Source organism: Podarcis liolepis, assembly GCF_965112155.1.
Source record: "Podarcis liolepis genome assembly, chromosome: 1".
Taxonomy (NCBI): domain Eukaryota; kingdom Metazoa; phylum Chordata; class Lepidosauria; order Squamata; family Lacertidae; genus Podarcis; species Podarcis liolepis.
This window is the reverse complement of record NC_139554.1, coordinates 5,658,207-5,678,085: the sequence shown is the minus strand read 5'-3', so window position 1 is coordinate 5,678,085 and position 19,879 is coordinate 5,658,207. Positions and strand designations below refer to the sequence as shown.

At 45.4% G+C, this 19,879-nt stretch overlaps 1 protein-coding gene across 1 annotated transcript; it reads right to left on the bottom strand.

Moving 5' to 3' along the window:
- Positions 1–8,325: 8,325 nt before the first annotated feature.
- On the bottom strand, positions 8,326–18,911 carry CGRRF1 (cell growth regulator with ring finger domain 1). Its single transcript, XM_083515947.1, has 6 exons — positions 18,638–18,911; positions 16,804–16,943; positions 15,277–15,454; positions 13,408–13,555; positions 11,499–11,606; positions 8,326–9,769 (listed from the first exon to the last, which is right to left on the bottom strand). The coding sequence occupies exons 1-6, from the start codon at positions 18,739–18,741 to the stop codon at positions 9,476–9,478; spliced, it is 972 nt and encodes a 323-aa protein (XP_083372073.1). The 5' UTR covers positions 18,742–18,911; the 3' UTR covers positions 8,326–9,475.
- Between the last annotated feature and the right edge of the window lie 968 nt (positions 18,912–19,879).

The window sequence follows — 19,879 nt, the reverse complement described above, 5'->3', positions numbered from 1 at the left end:
ACCAGTAGGCTACCTAACCTTATCCTTGTTGCTGTGCATGCAGAAGGTTCCAGGTTCAATTTGCAGAATTTCCAGGTAGAGCTGGGAATGTCTCCCTTTGCCAGAAAGCCTGGAGAGGTGCTGCCAGTCAGTGCAGACAGCGCTGAGTCAGATAAACCAATGGTTTGCATCGCTATGCAGCCTTCAGTTCCTTGAATGAGAGCTGCTGTTAACTGTGACCCGATTGTAGCAGTTGCAGCAAAGCTGATTCTTCAAAAGCAGGCATCCTGCATGCTCAGTGCCAATGTCCAATACCAAGATGAAGGTCTACCAGGCTTGCACATTGAGAACGCTGCTTTATGGAAGTGACAAGTAGGTAGGCGTGTTGGTCTGCCATAGTCGAAACAAAATAAAAAATCCTTCCAATTGCACCTTAGAGACCAACTAAGTTTGTTACTGGTATGAGCTTTCTTGTGCATGCACACTTCTTCAGATACCATGCACATGAAAGCTCATGCCAATAACTAACTTACTTGGTATCTAAGGTGCTACTGCAAAAAGCAGAGACATCACCTTGCCACCAAAGGTCTGTATAGTTAAAGCTATGGTTTTCCCAGTAGTGATGTATGGAAGTGAGAGCTGGACCATAAAGAAGGCTGATCGCCGAAGAATGGATGCTTTTGAATTCTGGTGTTGGAGGAGACTCTTGAGAGTCCCATGGACTACAAGAAGATCAAACCTCTCCATTCTTAAGGAAATCAGCCCTGAGTGCTCACTGGAAGGACAGATCCTGAAGCTGAGGCTCCAATACTTTGGCCACCTCATGAGAAGAGAAGACTCCCTGGAAAAGCCTCTGATGTTGGGAAAGATGGAGGGCACAAGGAGAAGGGGACGACAGAGGACAAGATGGATGGATAGTGTTCTCGAAGCTAACAGCATGAGTTTGACCAAACTGCGGGAGGCAGTGGAAGACAGAAGTGCCTGGCGTGCTCTGGTCCAGGGGGTCACGAAGAGTCGGACACGACTAAACAGCAACAACAAGGTGCTACTGGAAGGATTTTTTAATGGAAGTGAGTCGTGGGCAACTCGCAGCTTCCAGGAGCAACGCCTCAAGGCCTTCCATATGTTCTGCGTCAGGACGATTTGGGGCATCACATGACGGGAGAGTCTCAAAAGATGTGCTCTTTGAAGCCCACATTCCCAGTGAGTTCGCGCTTCTGTCTCAGCGATATCTGGATTGGTCGTGTCCACAGAATGGAAGATGGCAGGATTCCCAAGGATGTGCTCTGCAAGGAGCTGGCTTAAGGCACCAGGCCCACTGGCAGACCAACTTTAATAATAATAATAATAATAATAATAATAATAATAATAATAATAAATAATGTTATTTTTATTTGTATCCCGCCCTCCCCGGCCAAAGCCAGGCTCAGAGCGGCTAACAACAGGTAAAAGTAGCACCGTGTACATAAAATTGCACAGTCAATTAATTAAAACACATTCTAGAATCAATTCTGTAACTTTGTTACAAAGATGTCTGCAAACTTGCCATGAAGGTTGGCAACATTAACCCCGCTGCGTGGGAATCCCTTGCAGATGACCGCAGTGCCTGGAGATGGACAGTCAGGTTGTGCATCTACAGCAATGACCAGAGGAGGAATGACCGCTGGGAGGAGAGCACAGAGAATAAATTCTACAGTGCATCTGCAGCAACCCAACAGGACGCCTTCATCTGCCCAAGCTGCAACAAAGCATGTCTCTCCCACATTGGTTTCTGCAGCCACAGCAGGCGCTGTAACTCTCCAACAGTTCGACTTCATCCCTAAAGGCTTCACCCTCCATCGTCTCCCAAGACAGGCGGATGCCAGCAACTAAATGGGGTCGTCTTAAATTGGGAGGTGGCTGCAAGGCGGGGAAAAGCCTAGAGGAACCTCACAAGGCTAAGCAGACAGATCAAGCTTTTTGAAACTTTGTGCCCTTTTGTTTGCAGATGTCAAGTGCAGCAGTAGATGAGCACCATTTGGGGGGAAAGTGCATATTTGAAACTATAGCTGCTCTCCTAAGTAAAGAGGAAAGTGCCATCTAGTGGGTAACTGTCAGAACCACAGTGCCATATTTGAGAATTCCTGCAGGATAGCTTAGGCCAGGCATGGCCAAACTTGGCCGTCTAGATGTTTTGGGACTACAATTCCCATCATCCCTGACCACTGGTCCTGTTAGCTAGGGCTGATGGGAGTTGTAGTCCCAAAACATCTGGAGGGCCAAGTTTGGCCATGCCTGGCTTAGGCTGACCTGACTTTCTCTAGCTCACCTGCCAAATTCTATGGCCAAGTTGGGCTTTGAACCTGGGTCACTCTGGTCCTTCTCTGGCACTCTTGGCCCTTGCAAAATGCAGGTTGTGGAATGAGATGGTAACTGGCTCAGTGGTAGAGAACATGGTTCCATCTCTGATATCTCCTGATGGGGCTGCAGTCTACCTAGTCTGAAATCCAGGGGTAGTCAACCTTTTTATACCCACCACCCACTAATGCATCTTTCTTGATGGTAAAATTTCCTTACCGCCCCCCAGCTTGTGTCGCAGAACCCCCTCCCGCCCCACCTAGAAAACAGAAACGGTAGGCGGTAGGGACCAGGTTGACAACCCCTGGTGTAAACAGTAATGAGGCAACTGGACCAATTTCACGGTCCTGTCCCTGTTACCATTTGCTGACCTGACTAAGGCCTTTGACACTGTAAATTGTAATGCCCTGTGGACTGTCCTTCTGAAAATCAGCTGCCCAGATCAATTGGTGAACATCCTTCGGCTCCTCCATGATATGACAGCAACAATCCCAGATAAAAATGGCTCTCAAAGTGAACCATTCACACCGGGATCAGGTGTTAAACAGGGACGGGTTATCGCCCCAACTCTATTATTTTCATCGCCATGATCCTATACTTTGTCGATGGGAAGCTCCCCACCGGAGTAGAAATCATATATCGAACAAATGGAAAGCTCTTTAATCAGTGTAGGTTGAAAGCAAAGAGTAAGGTTACTGTAAATTCTATCAAAGAGCTTCAATATGCTGATGACAACGTAGCGTGTGCACACTCAGAGGATGACCTCCAAACCATCCTAAATATCTTCGCAGGAGCTTACAAAAATTCAACTCAATGGAGTAGCATTGGGAAGTGTTGATCGGCATTTATCTTGCCACAATGGGCAACATTGATGCCAAAATCCAGCATCGCCTGAGCTCTGTGAGTGCAGCTTTCTCCCGATTGAAGTGCTGAGTGTTTGAGGCCCATGAGATTTGCAGGTAAACAAAAATGCTTGATTACAAAGCTATTTTACTTCCAACCTTACTGTATGCTTGTGAAACATGGACCACTTACAAACGCCATCTCCAACTCCTTGAAAGATTCCATCCATGGTGCCTGAGAAAAGTGCTACATATCACTTGGGAAGACAGGTTTCTTGGGAGAAAAGCAATGACAAACCTAGACAGTATCTTAAAAAGCAGAGACATCACCTTGCCGTCCGTATCATTAAAGCTATGGTTTTCCCAGTACAGTAGTGATGTATGGAAGTGGGAACTGGACCATAAAGAAGACTGATTGCTGGAGAATGGATGCTTTTGAATTCTGGTGCTGGAGGAGACTCTGGAGAGTCCCATGGACTGCAAGAAGATCCAACCTATCCATTCTGAAGAAAATCAGCCCTGAGTGCTCACTGGAAGGACTGAATCGCCTGAAGCTGAGGCTCCAAGACATTGGCCACCACATGAGAAGAGAAGACTCCCTGGAAAAGACCCTGATGTTGGGAAAGATGGAGGGCATAAGGAGAAGGGGATGATAGAGGACGAGATAGTGGGACAGTGTTCTCGAAGCTACAGCATGAGTTTGACCAAACTGTGGGAGGCAGTGGAAGACAGGAGTGCCTGGCGTGCTCTGGTCAGGGGGTCATGAAGAGTCAGACATGACTAAACCACAAGAAGCGAGCTTTGGTGGCATATCCCAGAAAAAGAACTCCCCTGTGAATGCCTCCCTCTCTTAGAATGGCAATGGCGCCCACCTGAGAGGTGCTGGCAGTAGCTATCTAGGCATTCTTGCAGAAGTCTTCTGCTTCACCCTTTTAACTGAAGATCTGACAGTATACTGCACCTGGAAAGCATGTGCTCTGCTACTGAGCCATGTCCCCAAGTGCTGTCTTATTCCGAGGGGACGGCAAGGTGTCACCGGAACATCCTGAAGGTCCCAGGCCACAGAGGGGTTAGGCTGGCCTCAACTAGAGCCAGGGCTTTTTTGGCTGTGGCTCCAATCTGGTGGAGCGCTCTGTCACAAGAGACTGGGGCCCGGCGGGACTTGACATCTTTCTGCAGGGCCTGCAAGACAGAGCTGTTCCACCAGGCCTTTGGTCAGGGCACAGCCTGACTCCTTCCTTTGGCAATCTTCATAGAACTTTAGCCTAATGGTTGCCATCAATTTGAGTTGAATTAATTTTATAATGAACTGATTTTAGAATGTTGTACTATTTTATTGTTGTTAGCCGCCCTGAGCCCTGCTTCGGCTGGGGAGGGCGGGATATAAAGAAAAATTATTATTTATTATTGGAAGCCTATCATATAAACCTCCATGATGGGAACGCGACTGACAACTTCTTGCCACCTTATTTCCTGAAGGCAGCTATGTTTAGGGAAGTTTTTAATGTCTGATGTTTTAATGTATTTTTAATCTTTTGTTGGAAGCCGCCCAGAGTGGCTGGGGAAACCCAGCCAGATGGGCGGGGAATGAATGAATAAATTATTATTATTATTCTTAGCCCTGTCGACATTTTTTCAGGAGGAACTGGAAAGAAGCCGCATCTCCCCCAAACAAGTTTGCCTCTTAACTCCAAGAACCACGTGAAGGTCTCTTGCATGCAAACAGGCCTTCCCTTTCAATATGACATGCGACTAATTACGCAAACATGAAACCTTGCCTTGCCAACATGACGGCAGCCATCTGTTGGAGGAGCTGCAGCTCATTCTCTCATGCCATGTTGCAAGCAAGGAGCCGTTTCCTGAGCCTAGACGTCGACAGCTCAGGTGCAGCCCCAAGAGGCTGCCGAAACAGCAGACGGATAGGGCTGTATCAGCAGCTGGCGACACCCGACATGTGGGAATGCTACCAGGGGCAAGGAACTACAAGCCAAACGCACACACACACACAATGATGATGATGGTGATGATTTCTGCCTCACTGAGGAATCATAATAGCAGTTTTGCACGCCTTGAAGTCTTACGCAGTTCCTGTCCAATATGCTGATTGTCTCCCAATTCAGTCTCTGCTTTTGTCTTTAAAGCAGGTGTGGAGAGCCTTTTCTGCCAGATTTCCTTGTGGGCAATCTTCCAGCTACCACCTACTGGGGAGGTGGGCAGTGGTACAATGCAAATAAATAAAAATAAATTTTTATTATTTATACCCTGCCCATCTGGCTGGATTTCCCCCAGCCATTCTGGGCAGCTCCCAACCGAATGTTAAAAACACAATACAGCATTAAACATTAAAAACTTCCCTGAACAGGGCCGCCTTCAGGTGTCTTTTAGAAGTAAGATAGTTGTCTATCTCCTTGGCATCTGATGGGAGGGCGTTCCACAGGGTGGGTGCCACCACCGAGAAGGCCCTCTGCCTGGTTCCCTGTAACCTCACATCACTTGCAGTGAGGGAACCGCCAGAAGGCCAACTCCTGACGCCAAGCTGCTGCCAAATGTCTTGCTCTGCTTTCCTTTGGACCACATCAGTAAGGCCAGGAGGGGGATCTCGTTGTCTGGGCACCCCAGGACTTCCAGACCCACTACCCATGCTTGCGCCCCAAGGAGGTCACTTCAGTGCTACCACAGCTGTTTGACATCACTCCCAGAGATACACTCCACCGTCTCTCGAGGCAGACGGATGCCCACAACAGCTTGGCTTAAAGTAGAAATAGAAGTCTTGGATAAAGTGTAGAGCTAGCAGCCCTGGACTGAAGGTTACAAAAAGCCCCCGGAAGCACATCGTTTTAAGTTCTAAGGGATCTGGCAGTATGGTTAAAGGATGTTTTCTAGGGTACTGATTTTATTACTTGAAAGCAGAGGTGAAGAACTGCAAGCATGGGGACTAAATGCGCCCCTATTTAGCCTTTGGCACTAAGGTCCCAGGGCAGCTTACAGCATTTTGAAATGCAACATTAAAAATGGTGGGCAGCCAAACGGCAAAAATGACTCTTGCAAGGAAGATGGAAAGGGGGCACACGGGTGGAAACTGCCCACTTCTTCATGGTTAGACTGCAACCCACTATATACAAAGGCTGGAGTCACATCCATGGGGTTCTGCAGATACTGGCATTGTGCCACTGCCCCCACCCCCAGTATGTGGTACCAAGAATATGGCCAACGAGGGAATGCAGCCCTTTTGGGGAAGAAGTCTTCCACACCTTGACAAGATGGAATGTTTTAAGAGGTGGCAGAAAGACATTTCGAAATTTGTCTGGCAGGGCAAAAAGCCCAGAATTAAATTTAAAATATTGACAGACGCTAAAGAAAGAGGGGGTTTTGCCCTGCCGGACTTAAAATTGTACTATGAGGCAGCAGCTTTTTGCTGGCTGAAAGAATGGATGCTCCTCGAGAACACAGATATTTTGGATCTGGAAGGTTTTAACAATGCTTTCGGTTGGCATGCATATCTATGGTATGACAATAGTGCCTTCAAAAACCACATTGTTAGAAAAGCACTATTTAATGTTTGGATAAGATATAAAGATCTGTTGGAAAACAAAACCCCTAGATGGGTGTCACCAGTGGAGGCTAAAGCAGTGAAGAAACTCAATATGGAGGTCGGATGGCCGAAGTATTGGGAAATTTTGGAACAAGATGGAGATAAGTTCAAATTACAAAGTCATGAGAAATTGAAACATAAAGTGCAAAATTGGTTTCAATATCGTCAAATAATGGAGTTTTTCAAACAGGACAGGAAAATTGGTTTCCAGGTGGAAAAATCAAAACTAGAAATTGAATTGTTAGAACCCAATACTAAGAATTTATCTAGAATGTATAACTTGTTGCTGAAATGGAGTACACAGGATGAAACAGTCAAATCGGCTATGATTAAGTGGGCACAGGATGTTGGGCATAACATCATGTCAGCGGACTGGGAATGGTTATGGAACACTGGTATCAAATTTACGGCATGTAATGCCTTAAAGGAAAATATTATGAAAATGGTTTACAGGTGGTACATGACCCCAGTCAAGCTGGCAAAAATTTATCATCTGCCCGATAATAAATGTTGGAAATGCAGAGAGACTGAAGGTACCTTCTACCACCTTTGGTGGACGTGCCCGAAGATTAAGGCTTTCTGGGAAATGATCTATAATGAAATGAAAAAGGTACTTAAATGTACTTTTCCTAAAAAGCCAGAGGCCTTTCTCTTGGGCATTGTCGGCCAATTGGTGTCAAAGAGGGGTAGAACTTTTTTTATGTACGCTACAACAGCAGCAAGAATACTTATCGCGAAGTATTGGAAGACACAAGATCTACCCACTCTGGAAGAATGGCAGATGAAAGTGATGGACTATATGACATTGGCCGAGATGACAGGCAGAATTCGCGACCAACGAAAAGAGACGGTGGAAGAAGAATGGAGAAAATTTAAAAGTTATCTTAAGGACTATTATAAACTTAATGAATGTTAAAGTGTTGTGGTTTTTAGAAACAAAGGGGTACAGGGATATAAGGCCAGAATATAAAGGACTAAGATGACAGAGGTTGGAAAGTAACAATTGGGAGTTGCTATAAAATTATGGACATTGGGATGCAGAAAGGGGGGGGGGGTATGGGGAAGTCCAAGAAAAGAGGTTTATGAAAATATGTTATGAAATTATACGTGTATGTTTGTCTTTTTAAGTGTTTGTTTGTTCTTTAAAAAAATTTTGTAAAACCAATAAAAATTTTATTTAAAAAAAAAAAAAAGAAGTCTTCCACACCTGCTTTAAAGACCTATGCAGGGACTGTGACTTGGGAAACAATAATCATATTGGACAGGAACTCCATAAGATCTTTCATCTTTTAAGCAGAACTGATCTGCAGTTGTCCAGGCAACCTAATGTCCCATGCTCAAAAACAAACAAAAACGGGATCTCATCTTCAACCAATGTCACCTTTGTGTCATTACTGCCCTTTGGAGACTTTCATCATTGGTGGGACAACTCACGTTTGGCACTACGCATGCATTAACAAATCTCTGCACATGAAGTCTTGCGTGCTCCCAAGCATTTTGCAATTCCTGCCAGTGACTCCCGAGTCTTGACTGCCCAGCTTACACCAGACACAAGGAGATACTGTACACAAAATATATGTGGACCTACTGAAGAGTTGCAAGAAAAACTCTTTTTCTATTTTATTTATTTGCTTCTGCCCCCCCTCCCCACTTGCTGCAACTGAAAAGAGCAGCATTACTATCAAGTAGAAAACCAGGCTGACAGCAATTTAAAACACACACACACAAGAACATAAATACAAATTAAGTGTTGTCAGGGGATATTTCCTCTTTCTCCACATCAGTCTGTTGAGAGAAACTTCTCGGTGAAAAGTGTCGTGAAAATACCCAATAAATTTATGTGCACATACAAAGAGATATCCTTTCTACAGAGTTCAAAGCACTGTTTCTGCCTGTAATGCGCACAGGCATTACACTGTTTGCACTGTTGCGGGAGGTGGAGGCAGCAGTGCAACCCAAGCCTTAGCATCGCCGTTGCTTCCAAATCAAATCCACTGCTAAAGGAAGGTGCCTGAGGAGATTTCACCCCTCCCATATCCAAGAATCTGCTGATGTTCTCTGCTGATTCTCCAGAGAGGAGGGGGCGGTTTCTGCTCTCTACTTATTCCGCTCCAGCCTTACATCAGAGAGAGAGAGAGAGAGAGAGAGAGAGAGAGAGACTGAGTGTTAGAGAGAGATCGTGTGTATAGATAAGGTTGCTGCTAAGAGCAGCTGCAGACACTCAGTGCAGTGCAGCATTTTCGTTTAGACCTCATTTAGCTCTGCACATAGTTGTGTATTATAGTTGTAGACAGAATAAAGAAGATATACTACAGAGCTGCTTTCCGAGTCGTTTATGCTCTGCTATACTCTGCTGTGCGACGACTGTCTTCTTGTGGGAGTGAATTCGGTGCTCACAACTCTAAGCTGTGAATTCACAGCACTTTGACCAGTTCCTGTGCAGAAGGTGGTCTCTGGAAGTGCTACCCAGCTCGCCTAGCCCACTCGGGGCTGAAATGTGTGAGTCCAGTTGGTGGCACTGGCTCAAGGGCAATGCTGACAGTGCCAACCTTGCTTTAGAGCTGGCCAGACAACCAGCCACCAAAGTTCAAGTGGAAGGGAAGGGAAGGTCTTCGGTACTATTCCAGAAGGTCCAAACTCATCTTGTCAACTCTTTACATGAATTTCTCCTCTCTCTCTGCCTGGATAAAAGTACACACCGCTCTGTCCTTCTGCCCCCAGTTCTTCACACTTCTCGGCCGCACAGGGGAAAGGACTCCCCAACAAACTGCCGGCACATTGGGCACTGCTTGAAGTATTTCACGCATTCGTCGCACAGGCAGGTGTGCCGGCAAGGGAGGAGCACCCAGTTGACAGCCCTGTTCTGGCAGACGATGCAGTCCTTGCTGTTTTCATCTGGCAGGTCCGCCTCGTCCTCAGCCAGCCCGGCTTTCTCAAGGAGGACGCGGTCCTCTGTCCTGTCACCCGAGGGAGGGCTGCTTAAAGATGAGGCGTTGCTGTTGGCAGACATGAACAGTTGCTAGGGGTTGGGAACGGGAAGAGGCAGGGAGAAAAGAGATAAACGTTTAGGCACAATACAGTGGTACCTCGGGTTACAGACGCTTCAGCTTACAGACTCCACTAACACAGAAATAGTACCTCGGCTTAAGAACTTTGCTTCAGGATGAGAACAGAAATCGTGGGGTGGCAGCGGGAGGCCCCATTAGCTAAAGCAAAGGAGTCAGAGGGAGGAAGGAACTTCCTGTTGGTGCCTAAAATGCTGCGGAAGTCGGATTAGACTAGCCAACTGCCCTCCTTGCGGAGAGCTGTGTGCTTGTGCTTGCAGCATGACGCTGTAATAAAAGGACTATAAATCTATCAACTGCTCGTTAAGAATTATCTGTGAAGTTACATATTTTCAAAATATGCCATGGGGAGACTCTGCTTTGAAACTAATGAAACTTAAGCTTCAGGTCCCCTAACCTAGAGAGGTCCCAGAAGAGGATTTAGTTCACATTGCTTACAAAATTGTGCTTTAAAAAACTGCATCGTGCATGTATATAACATTTCCCAAATTTCCCCGGGTTTCTAGCAAGAGAAATGTAACTTGGCCTCCATGCACTGTAGGATTAGGTAATAGAAACAGCCTGCACCACTTCAGATTGCATGTAGGCAATACTATTTTTTAAGTGTTCCCCTATGCGGAAAGGATCGTGCAAGAGGAAAGCTACAAACAGGAAGCAAGGGAGACCAAGGCTAAAATCTTCCTAAGGAGATTATAATTTTATTTTATTAATAATAAAACAGCCTCCCATCAGATGTCAAGGAGACAGAGAACTACACAACTTTCAGAAGACACATGAAGGCATTCCTGTATCGGGGAGTTTTTAACGTTCGACGTTTTATTGTGGTTTTCTATTTTACTGGAAGCCTCCCAGAGTGGCTGAGGAAACCCAGCCAGATGGGCGGGGTATAAATAATAAAATTATTATGAATATTCTATATTTTTTACTTGCAGGTAGTGTTTTACAAAGGGGGAGAATTCAAAAATGTGACGAGTCACCTACAGTCCATTATCTCATCTCGTTCTGCTGCATGCCTGGGTTGCAACCAACTGCATTTGCAAAAATGCGTTTTGATCACTCTACAGTTGCGGAATTGGCATTTCTGGGTTGCAGAAGTAAACTAGAGGAAAATGCACAGATCGGTGACCCAGGGGCACCCTGCTCTACACCCAAGCCCAAGCATCTCCCAAGCCCAAGAACGGCGTTAGCAGTCCTAGGAAATGATCTGCCTAAGTCTCTGGAGAGCTGCTGCTACTCATAGAAACATAGAATCATAGAGTTGGAAGAGACCACAAGGGCCATCGAGTCCAACCCCCTGCCAAGCAGGAAACACCATCAGAGCACTCCTGACATATGGTTGTCAAGCCTCTGCTTAAAGACCTCCAAAGGAGGAGACTCCACCACACTCCTTGGCAGCAAATTCCACTGTCGAACAGCTCTTACTGTCAGGAAGTTCTTCCTAATGTTTAGGTGGAATCTTCTTTCTTGTAGTTTGGATCCATTGCTCCGTGTCCGCTTCTCTGGAGCAGCAGAAAACAACCTTTCTCCCTCCTCTATGTGACATCCTTTTATATATTTGAACATGGCTATCATACTCAACAGCGTTAATATTGGACAGGATGGGCAACTGGCCTGATACAAACCGAAGCAGTTATTTCCAGCCCCTTTTGAGATGTAAAACGCACCACAAATCCCAAAGCTTACCTTTAGATCATGAAATTGACCCTGGGCCATGAGGAGATACTGATACAGGATTCGACAGGAAAGCCTGTAACTGTCATCAGTAACGTGAATTATAGATACCATAGAAATCTATGAAAAGAAAAGAAAACATTTGAATTCTATGCTGCTTATTATTCAAACAACATCCAACCCGACTGTGAAGAACTTAAAAACAAGGCATTGTAGATGGTGAAATAATCAAACAGTCCTTAATCGTCATTTCCAAGGAGCTAATACCCATATCTTGTTTAGAATTGCCTTGATCACTTTGGGTTCATATTCCAATATTCGTTCTGCCACACAGCCATCGATTTTTACTAATATATTACACAGCGCATACAAACCCACCCCGAGAGCATTGAAATTTATACGCGGCCTTTCATATTACATCATTTTAAGCGGAGGGGCAAAATTCCTTCCTCAATTTTAATGGCTTGCCTTAACTATTGATTTTATTTGCTGCTACACGTCTTTGTTTAGGTTGCCTGTTTTTAAGGGCTAGTGATAAATCTCAAAAGATTTATTAACCACTAGAAAGATTTTAACATGAAGTCCCAGAAATGGTTACAATGATATACAATAGTTACAGAAACGAATAAAATCATTGCAATTATACAGTGGTGCCTCGCAAGACGAAAAGAATCCGTTCTGTGATTCTCTTCGTCTAGCGGTTTTTTTCGTCTTGCAAAGCAAGCCCATTGAAGGATTAGCGGATTAGTGCTATTAGCGGCTTTTAGCGGTTTATCTGCTGATCGGATCAGCTGATAAGCGGCTTAGCGCTATTAGAAGAAGAAGAAGAAGAGTTTGGATTTGATATCCCGCCTTTCACTCCCTTTAAGGAGTCTCAAAGCGGCTAACATTCTCCTTTCCCTTCCTCCCCCACAACAAACACTCTGTGAGGTGAGTGGGGCTGAGAGACTTCAAAGAAGTGTGACTGGCCCAAGGTCACCCAGCAGCTGCATGTGGAGGAGCGGAGATGCGAACCCGGTTCCCCAGATTACGTGACTACCGCTCTTAACCACTACACCACACTGGCTCTATTAGCGGCTTTTAGCAGCTTATCTGCTGATCGGATCAGCTGATAAGCGGCTTAGCGCTATTAGCGGCTTTTAGCTGCTTTTAGCGGCTTATCTGCTGATCGGATCAGCTGATAAGCGGCTTAGCGGCTTAGAAAAAGGGGGGGGAACCAGCAGGAACTCGCAAGACATTGTCGTCTTGCGAAGCAAGCCCATAGGAGATTTGTTTTGCGAAGCACCTCCAAAACGGAAAACTCTTTTGTCTAGCGGGTTTTCCGTCTTGCGAGGCATTCGTCTTGCGGGGCACCACTGTAAAAATGTTCCAAATAGAATACAACTGTATCTAAAAGTTTGTTTTGTTTTTAAAGCACCTCAGAGTGGATGATTTTAAAAGTGAACTATACAACCTTCATTTTATTACTTCATACAGAAATCATTGCAGTCATCAGGTTTCCTACTCTGAGTCTAGTGAAATCCCCGATGGTAGTAATTCTGCCTTATACGAAGGCAAATTAAGTAAACCAGTTCAATTTCATTAATCGCCTACCCAAATTTCAGGTCCACCCAGGTAAAACTTATGCATGTGAAGTGATGGGTAATGAACTTTGTGACTATTTCCAGCAGACTAAAACAGACCTAGCTTCTCAATCTGTGGGATGTGGCAAGCTCTCTAATAACTAATTTTTTCCCTTATCTAATCCAAGGATCCAGGAGGAGATGTCATTTTAAAGAAGGAATAATATTAGCACACACCAACAGCTATGACGAAAAGCAAAAGCAAGTCCCCTGCCAACTCTGTTTGACGGCAATTTTTCACAGACAATTCAAAGCAAACTCCTGTCCCAGTTCCTTTTCTCAAGAAAGAGGTTACCTACAATGTCATATATTTCTCTGTTGCCTTCATCCTCCAGCGTCAGCAGTGCAACTAGCGGGTACCGAGATCTGGGCACGGGGCCAAAGTCAATGATTTGTGTCTCTTCGGGTACCTGGCAGTGCTTCCCTGCTTTGTCAGATGTCTTGATGCTTTGTTTGTGTCAAGGAACAGAACCGCAAATAAAGACAAATGCAATGTTTGTGTCACAGATGTTCTTGGACAGGCTGAGGCTCAAGATGCACTCATGTATCTAGCATCAAACTTGGCTTTACCCGGCACAGACGAACTGTGTTGCGTTCCATCTGTTACAAGCACGGAATTTAGCATTTGTTACAAAGTTCAGCCTCTGTCAGGGCAATCCTACACATGTGTATTTCAAAGTCTCACTGACTTCAGAGAAACTTGCTGCATGGAGAGTAGGGATCAGATTATACCTGATTAATCTCAAGGGTTTGGGTCCCCCCGCCACACTTTTTAAGATTTCCAGTAGCCACAGGGAGGTGGCCTCTGTGCTCTGCATGACTGCCACTCCCTGTGGTTAACGTGGAGAGAATAAATTATGCAAAAACCAAGAATGAATTATGGAAGATTAGCAAATGCAGGCAAATCTGCTTTGTTTACAAAATTGGGCCCAATCACAATTTGCCTTTTATTAGTGCAAGATCTAAGTTACTATGGACTAGAATTTATATTTGTTATGGCAAAGGTAAAGAGCCCCGGGACTGTTAAGTCCAGTCAAAGGCGACTATGGAGTTGCGGCGCTCATCTCGTTTTCAGGCCGAGGGAGCCGGCGTTGGTCCACAGCTAGCTTTCCGGGTCATGTGGCCAGCAGGACTAAACTGCTTCTGGTGCAATGGAACACTGTGACGAGTGCCAGAGCGCACAGAATGCTGTTTACCTTCCCGCTGCAGCGGTACCTATTTATCTACTTGTACTGGTGTGCTTTTGAACTGCTAGGTTGGCAGGAGCTCGGACAGAGCAACGGGAGCTCACTCTGTCGCAGGCATTCGAACCGCCAACCTTCTGATCGGCAAGCCCAAGATGCTCAGTGGTTTAGACCACATTTGTTATGGCAGACAACCATCAGCATCCAAGGGCTGACAAAAGATTGAGGAGTTATCCTGCTCCTTTGATTGTGCAACTGCTACAAAGGAAGCTGTCTTGCATCGAACCAAACCATTGGTCCATCTAGTCCCGTACTGTTGACAATGATTGGCAGCTGCCATGGATTGAACCTGGGACTTTTTGCATGCAAAGCAGACCCTCTACCACTGAGCTATGTTATCTCCCCCAAAGCAGACCAAGAGAATACAATAGTTAAACATGTCCATTGGCTTTCCATGATAGTGAAGGAGTGCATGTAGTAGCAGGGCATATGGCCAAAGGGGCTGCTTTACGTTCTGCTGATCAGCTGTTTAGTGGCAGCCAAGCAGCGAGTTAAGAGGAAAGAGAGCTATGGCAGGCAGCTTCCAAAGAATTAAGTACCTAGAGCCAAAAGGTATTCTTGCATTCAAGTTAATTCTCCAATTTACACATTCATTTCTATGTGCAGCGAAAAGGAAGACTTCCAAACTGCAGCCCACTCTTGTCCTGTGAAAGGGGAAATGGACCTCAAAACCTTTCAAGAATGAGGTTTACATTCTAAATAATGAGGCTGTTGATTTTAAATAGACTAAGTACAAGGAAGACTGATGGGCAGTAAGGGCACTAGACACCCATTCTCTGGAATCTCCTCTCCTGGCTTTCTCAACTTTTTGCTAGATCCATTGGGGCTAGAAACCTGCTTTAGATGATTTGCTTAGAAGCAGAGCTGTTCCAAGATTCTGCAACTCTACAAAGCCAAAGATACGCGACTCTGATCAAAGGATACCAATACTGCTGGCGGTAGAGATACTCGTCATACACTGCATCCTCAAAGGCCTGTGGCGTTTTTATTCGAAAGCAGTAAGCATGTTTCTGCAGAGCTTCGTGGATCTTCTGCACGCTGCAGCCCCAGTAGCACGTAAGGAGGCAGTCTTCCAGGCAATCAGGCACCAGCGTTATGCCATCTTATGAAGAGAGGGGAAAGAAAAGAACATGGAGTCACAAACAGGAGTTTTGAAAACTGAAAGGTCCAAAGGTTGGGGGGAAACCCATTATGTCAATTCCAAATAACTATGTAGCAGGAAAAGCATCGTTTTTGATGAAAATCACCAAGTCCCTAAATCTTTCATGCTTGACAGCAATTCTTCAGGCGATGAAAGGGCTTTTCCAGACAACGGATGAATTTGCCACCAGGTTTTTGAAATGCCAATGGATTAAAAAAAAAATTTTTTTTTTTTACTGGATTTCCCCCGTAAACAGTAAATCCAGATTAGATGGGAAAAATAAACAGTTTGCCATTTGGAAGCCAGCGACTTGGTGAGACCACCACAGAAAACTTGCATGTGTGAGGAGCACCCAAAATCTTATTTCATAGAAACTAACTTCATAAAGGGGGACGCGGGTGGCGCTGTGATCTAAACCACAGAGCCTAGGGCTTGCCGATCAGAAGGTCGGCGGTTTGAATCCCTGTGATAGGGTGAGCTCCCATTGCTCTGTCCCAGCTCCTGACAACCTAGCAGTTTGAAAGCACGCCCAAAAGTGCAAGTAGATAAATAGGTACCGCTCCAGCGGGAAGGCAAACGGCGTTTTTGTGCACTGCTCTGGTTCGCCAGAAGAAGCTTAGTTATGCTGGCCACGTGACTCGGAAAGCCGTCTGCGGACAAACGCCGGCTCCCTCGGCCTATAGAGCGAGATGAGCGCGTAACCCCAGATTTGTTCGCGACTGGACCTAACGGTCAGAGGTACCTTTACCTTTTTAACTTCATAAAACATGCAACTTCTTTGAGTGGGACTAAGTTCGAAGCACATTTAGATTGTTTGTCTCCTGGAGAAGAACGATCAAGCCCAAAATGCGTTGCGATTGTCACTTGGTGGCAGCTATCTAACAATTCACTAGGGGAGCTCTTCTGCGCAGCTGTGACACACAGACCCGGAGAACAGGATGCTGGAATAAAGGGGCCTTTGCTCTGATCCCTGTTAATGGGTTTGCATCCTGTCATCCCTCTGGCACAGAGCACAGGTATCCATGAGATTAGTGGCGTTTTCATGCTGCCACGTTCAGAGCAAGAATGCCAGTTCACAGTACATGGTGTATCTCCTCTACATGACCATATGCTAGAAGAAATAAATATAGTCAAGCAGATCAAGGAAGCAATAATCTCTTTGCAGGGGCCAGCTTAAACTGGGTCAGCTCATTTCTGTTAAAAGGGTCTAACAGGGATAGTTGCTAAATCGATAGCCAGCGCTTGGCAGAGCAGGGAAGGGGGAGGAGGGAGAAAATTTGAACAGCAACCAAAACACACAATCTACTGACTTGCAACTGAAGCCGTTTCCAGGTTTTTTATTTCCAAGCTGAATGGGTTTTTCACTTGTCGCATCTGTTTCTGGGACACTTTCACAGTCGATTCAGCTTCGTCTGAATTTCTCAGAATCACGGGGACGTCCCACCCAAACCTAAGCAGCACGAAATAAAATCAACAGAAACGCTTAATATTAACAACAGTCAAATCTGGTGAAGGTACAGCCAAAAAGCAACAACTGTCTTAAAACAAAATGACTCAATCTTCAACCCTGTTGTATTTGCTCCTCGATGAAACGGACCCTCTGCATGTGGATTTTACCACAGGGCTGGGCTACCACTCTTATTTGCTCCCTCCTGTTAAAAATGCAATCCACTCACCCCCCGTAATGAAAAATAAAATTGTGCACCTCCATGTTTTGCAGCTATGTGGGTCTCAAAATTATCCTACTCAAAAGACTGTTGTTAAGTTTGACTGGAATAGCATATTGTGGGCTAGGGTCAAGGTCCTTGGACACTTCAGGTGGGGTTCATGTTAAATGTTACAGTATGCCCCTCTGTCCGCACTAAATGTATGGATTTCATAGATTTATATATATTTGTGTCAGTGTGTAGATATATTGTATCATTTTCAAATTGCTTTTAAATTAGTGTTTCCCCTCTCATGTTTTCAGTTGTTCTTACATTTGCTTCTAAGCTGCCTGGCATGGGGAAAGTCCCTGTCATTGGGAAAGGCAGGGTATAAATATGTATTTTTGTGTTTTTATATTGTAAACCACCCCATGATCCTCAGCTAAAGGGAGGTATCGGAACAATAAATAACAACAACAACCACAATCTATGCTACCACAATCTAGCATCCTTTTCCCACTTTCCCAGATGTAGCAGCCCCTTATCCCCTTAGAGCTTTATTACGTTTCTAATGACTATCTTTCTACATGTTTTATGGCTTTCCTCATTTTATCAGTGTTTGTTTTCAATTTGTGAAAGCAGCCTTGAGTCTCTGTCTGGGAGGAGAGAAGTAATAATAATAATAATAATAATAATAATAATAATAATAATATACCTGAAGGAGCATCTCCACCCCCATCGTTCAGCCCAGACACTGAGGTCCAGCGCCGAGGGCTTTCTGGCGGTTCCCTCACTGCGAGAAGGAAAGCTACAGGGAACCAGGCAGAGGGCCTTCTCGGTAGTGGCACCCGCCCTGTGGAACGCCCTCCCACCAGATGTCAAAAAGATAAACAACTACCTAACATTTAGAAGAGATCTGAAGGCAGTGCTGGATAGCGAAGTTTTTAATGACTGATGGTTTAATGTATTTTTAATCTTTTGTTGGAAGCCACCCAGTCTGGGGAAGTCTAGGGAACCCCAGCCAGGGTGGGCTAAATATAATAAATAAATTTATTATTAATATAATATATTATATTATAATTATTATTATAGCAGCATCCCCCCCCACTTTCCCAGATGCAGACCCCCTCACCCCCTTAGAGCTTTATTACGCCTCTAACGACTATTTTTCTATGTGTTTTATGGCTTTCCCCCTTTTAATCTGTGTTTATTTTCAATTTTTGAAAGCCGCCTTGAGTCTCTGTCTGGGAGGAGAGAAATAAATAATAAATAATAATGATAATAATAATAATAATAATAATAATAATAATAATAATAATAATACTGTCATAATAATAATATGCCTCCCTCCCTCCACAGCTCCCCATCTCCCACTTACCCCCCTCCATTCACTGGAATAAATATCTCCCCCCCCCCAGCCAAGCCCTGGACCCCCTCCTCCTTCCTCCCCCTCCCCCTCCCCCCGTGACCTCTGACCCCCCCCCCGCTCCCCACTGACCAGCCCATGACCAGGCCGCTGGTGACCAGGAAGCAGATGAAGACGACGGAGATGTAGAAGAGGGGCGAGTACTCGTACAGCGCCACCAGAAACGCGGCAGCCATCGGGGAGGGAGAGGCGCCGCCGCCGCCGCCTCAGTCCCTCTTTGTTGTCGGTCCACAGCGCCTGCGCGAACGAACCACGCGCATGCCCGCCAGGGGCCAGCGAAGCCCCCGCAGATGCCCTTTCTTCCCTTCCTCTTTGCCCTTAGTTATCCGCTCCTCCGTCAAACGCTACGCGGAACGTGGGGGGCGGAGCCTCGGCGTGGGGGCGGGGCGTGTAGTTTGCCCTTCACAAACTACAGCTCCCAGAATTCCAAGGGGGAAGCCGGGGCATCATATAGAGCTTGAAATGCATAGCGCAGATCGGGACACATCGAAGAAGCGTTTCACTTTAAGGCGCTGTAAATTTGAACAGGGAAAAGAGGTAGAGAAAAACCCGGGACTCCACGTCGCCATCTGGTGGCAATTATTATTATTATTATTATTATTATTATTATTATTATTATTATTAATAGCCTGGACATCTGGCTGGGTTTCCCCAGCCTCTCTGGGCGGCTTTCAACAGAATATTAAAACACAATAGTCTATTAAACATTAAAAGCTTCCCCAAACAGGGCTGCCTTCAGATGTCTTCTAAAAGTCTGTTAGTTGTTGGCACCATGTTATATCGCATATACAAGGTATATACGTAAATCGCTTTTTCTTTAGCAGTCTAGCTGAGTCCTGTGTATGAGAGAAAGAAAGAAATAAAGAAAGAAAGGGAAGAGAAGCATGTTGTTGTTTAGTAGTTTAGTCATGTCCGACTCTTCGTGACCCCCTGGACCAGAGCACGCCAGGCACTTCTGTCTTCCACTGCCTCCCGCAGTTGGGTCAAACTCACGTTTGTAGCTTCGAGAACGCTGTCCCACCATCTTGTCCTCTGTCATCCCCTTCTCCTTGTGCCCTCCATCTTTCCCAACATCAGGGTCTTTTCCAGGGAGTCCTCTCTTCTCATGAGGTGGCCAAAGTCTTGGAGCCTCAGCTTCAGGATCTGTCCTTCCAGTGAGCGCTCAGGGCTGATTTCCTTGAGAGCATAGAATCGTAGAATTGTAGAGTTGGAAGGGACCCTGAGCATCTTCCAATTAGACCAATTAAACTTTTTATTGCACTAGCCATAGGCCATGACATCATTCAGAAGGAGAACTGAGCATCATCCAGTTCA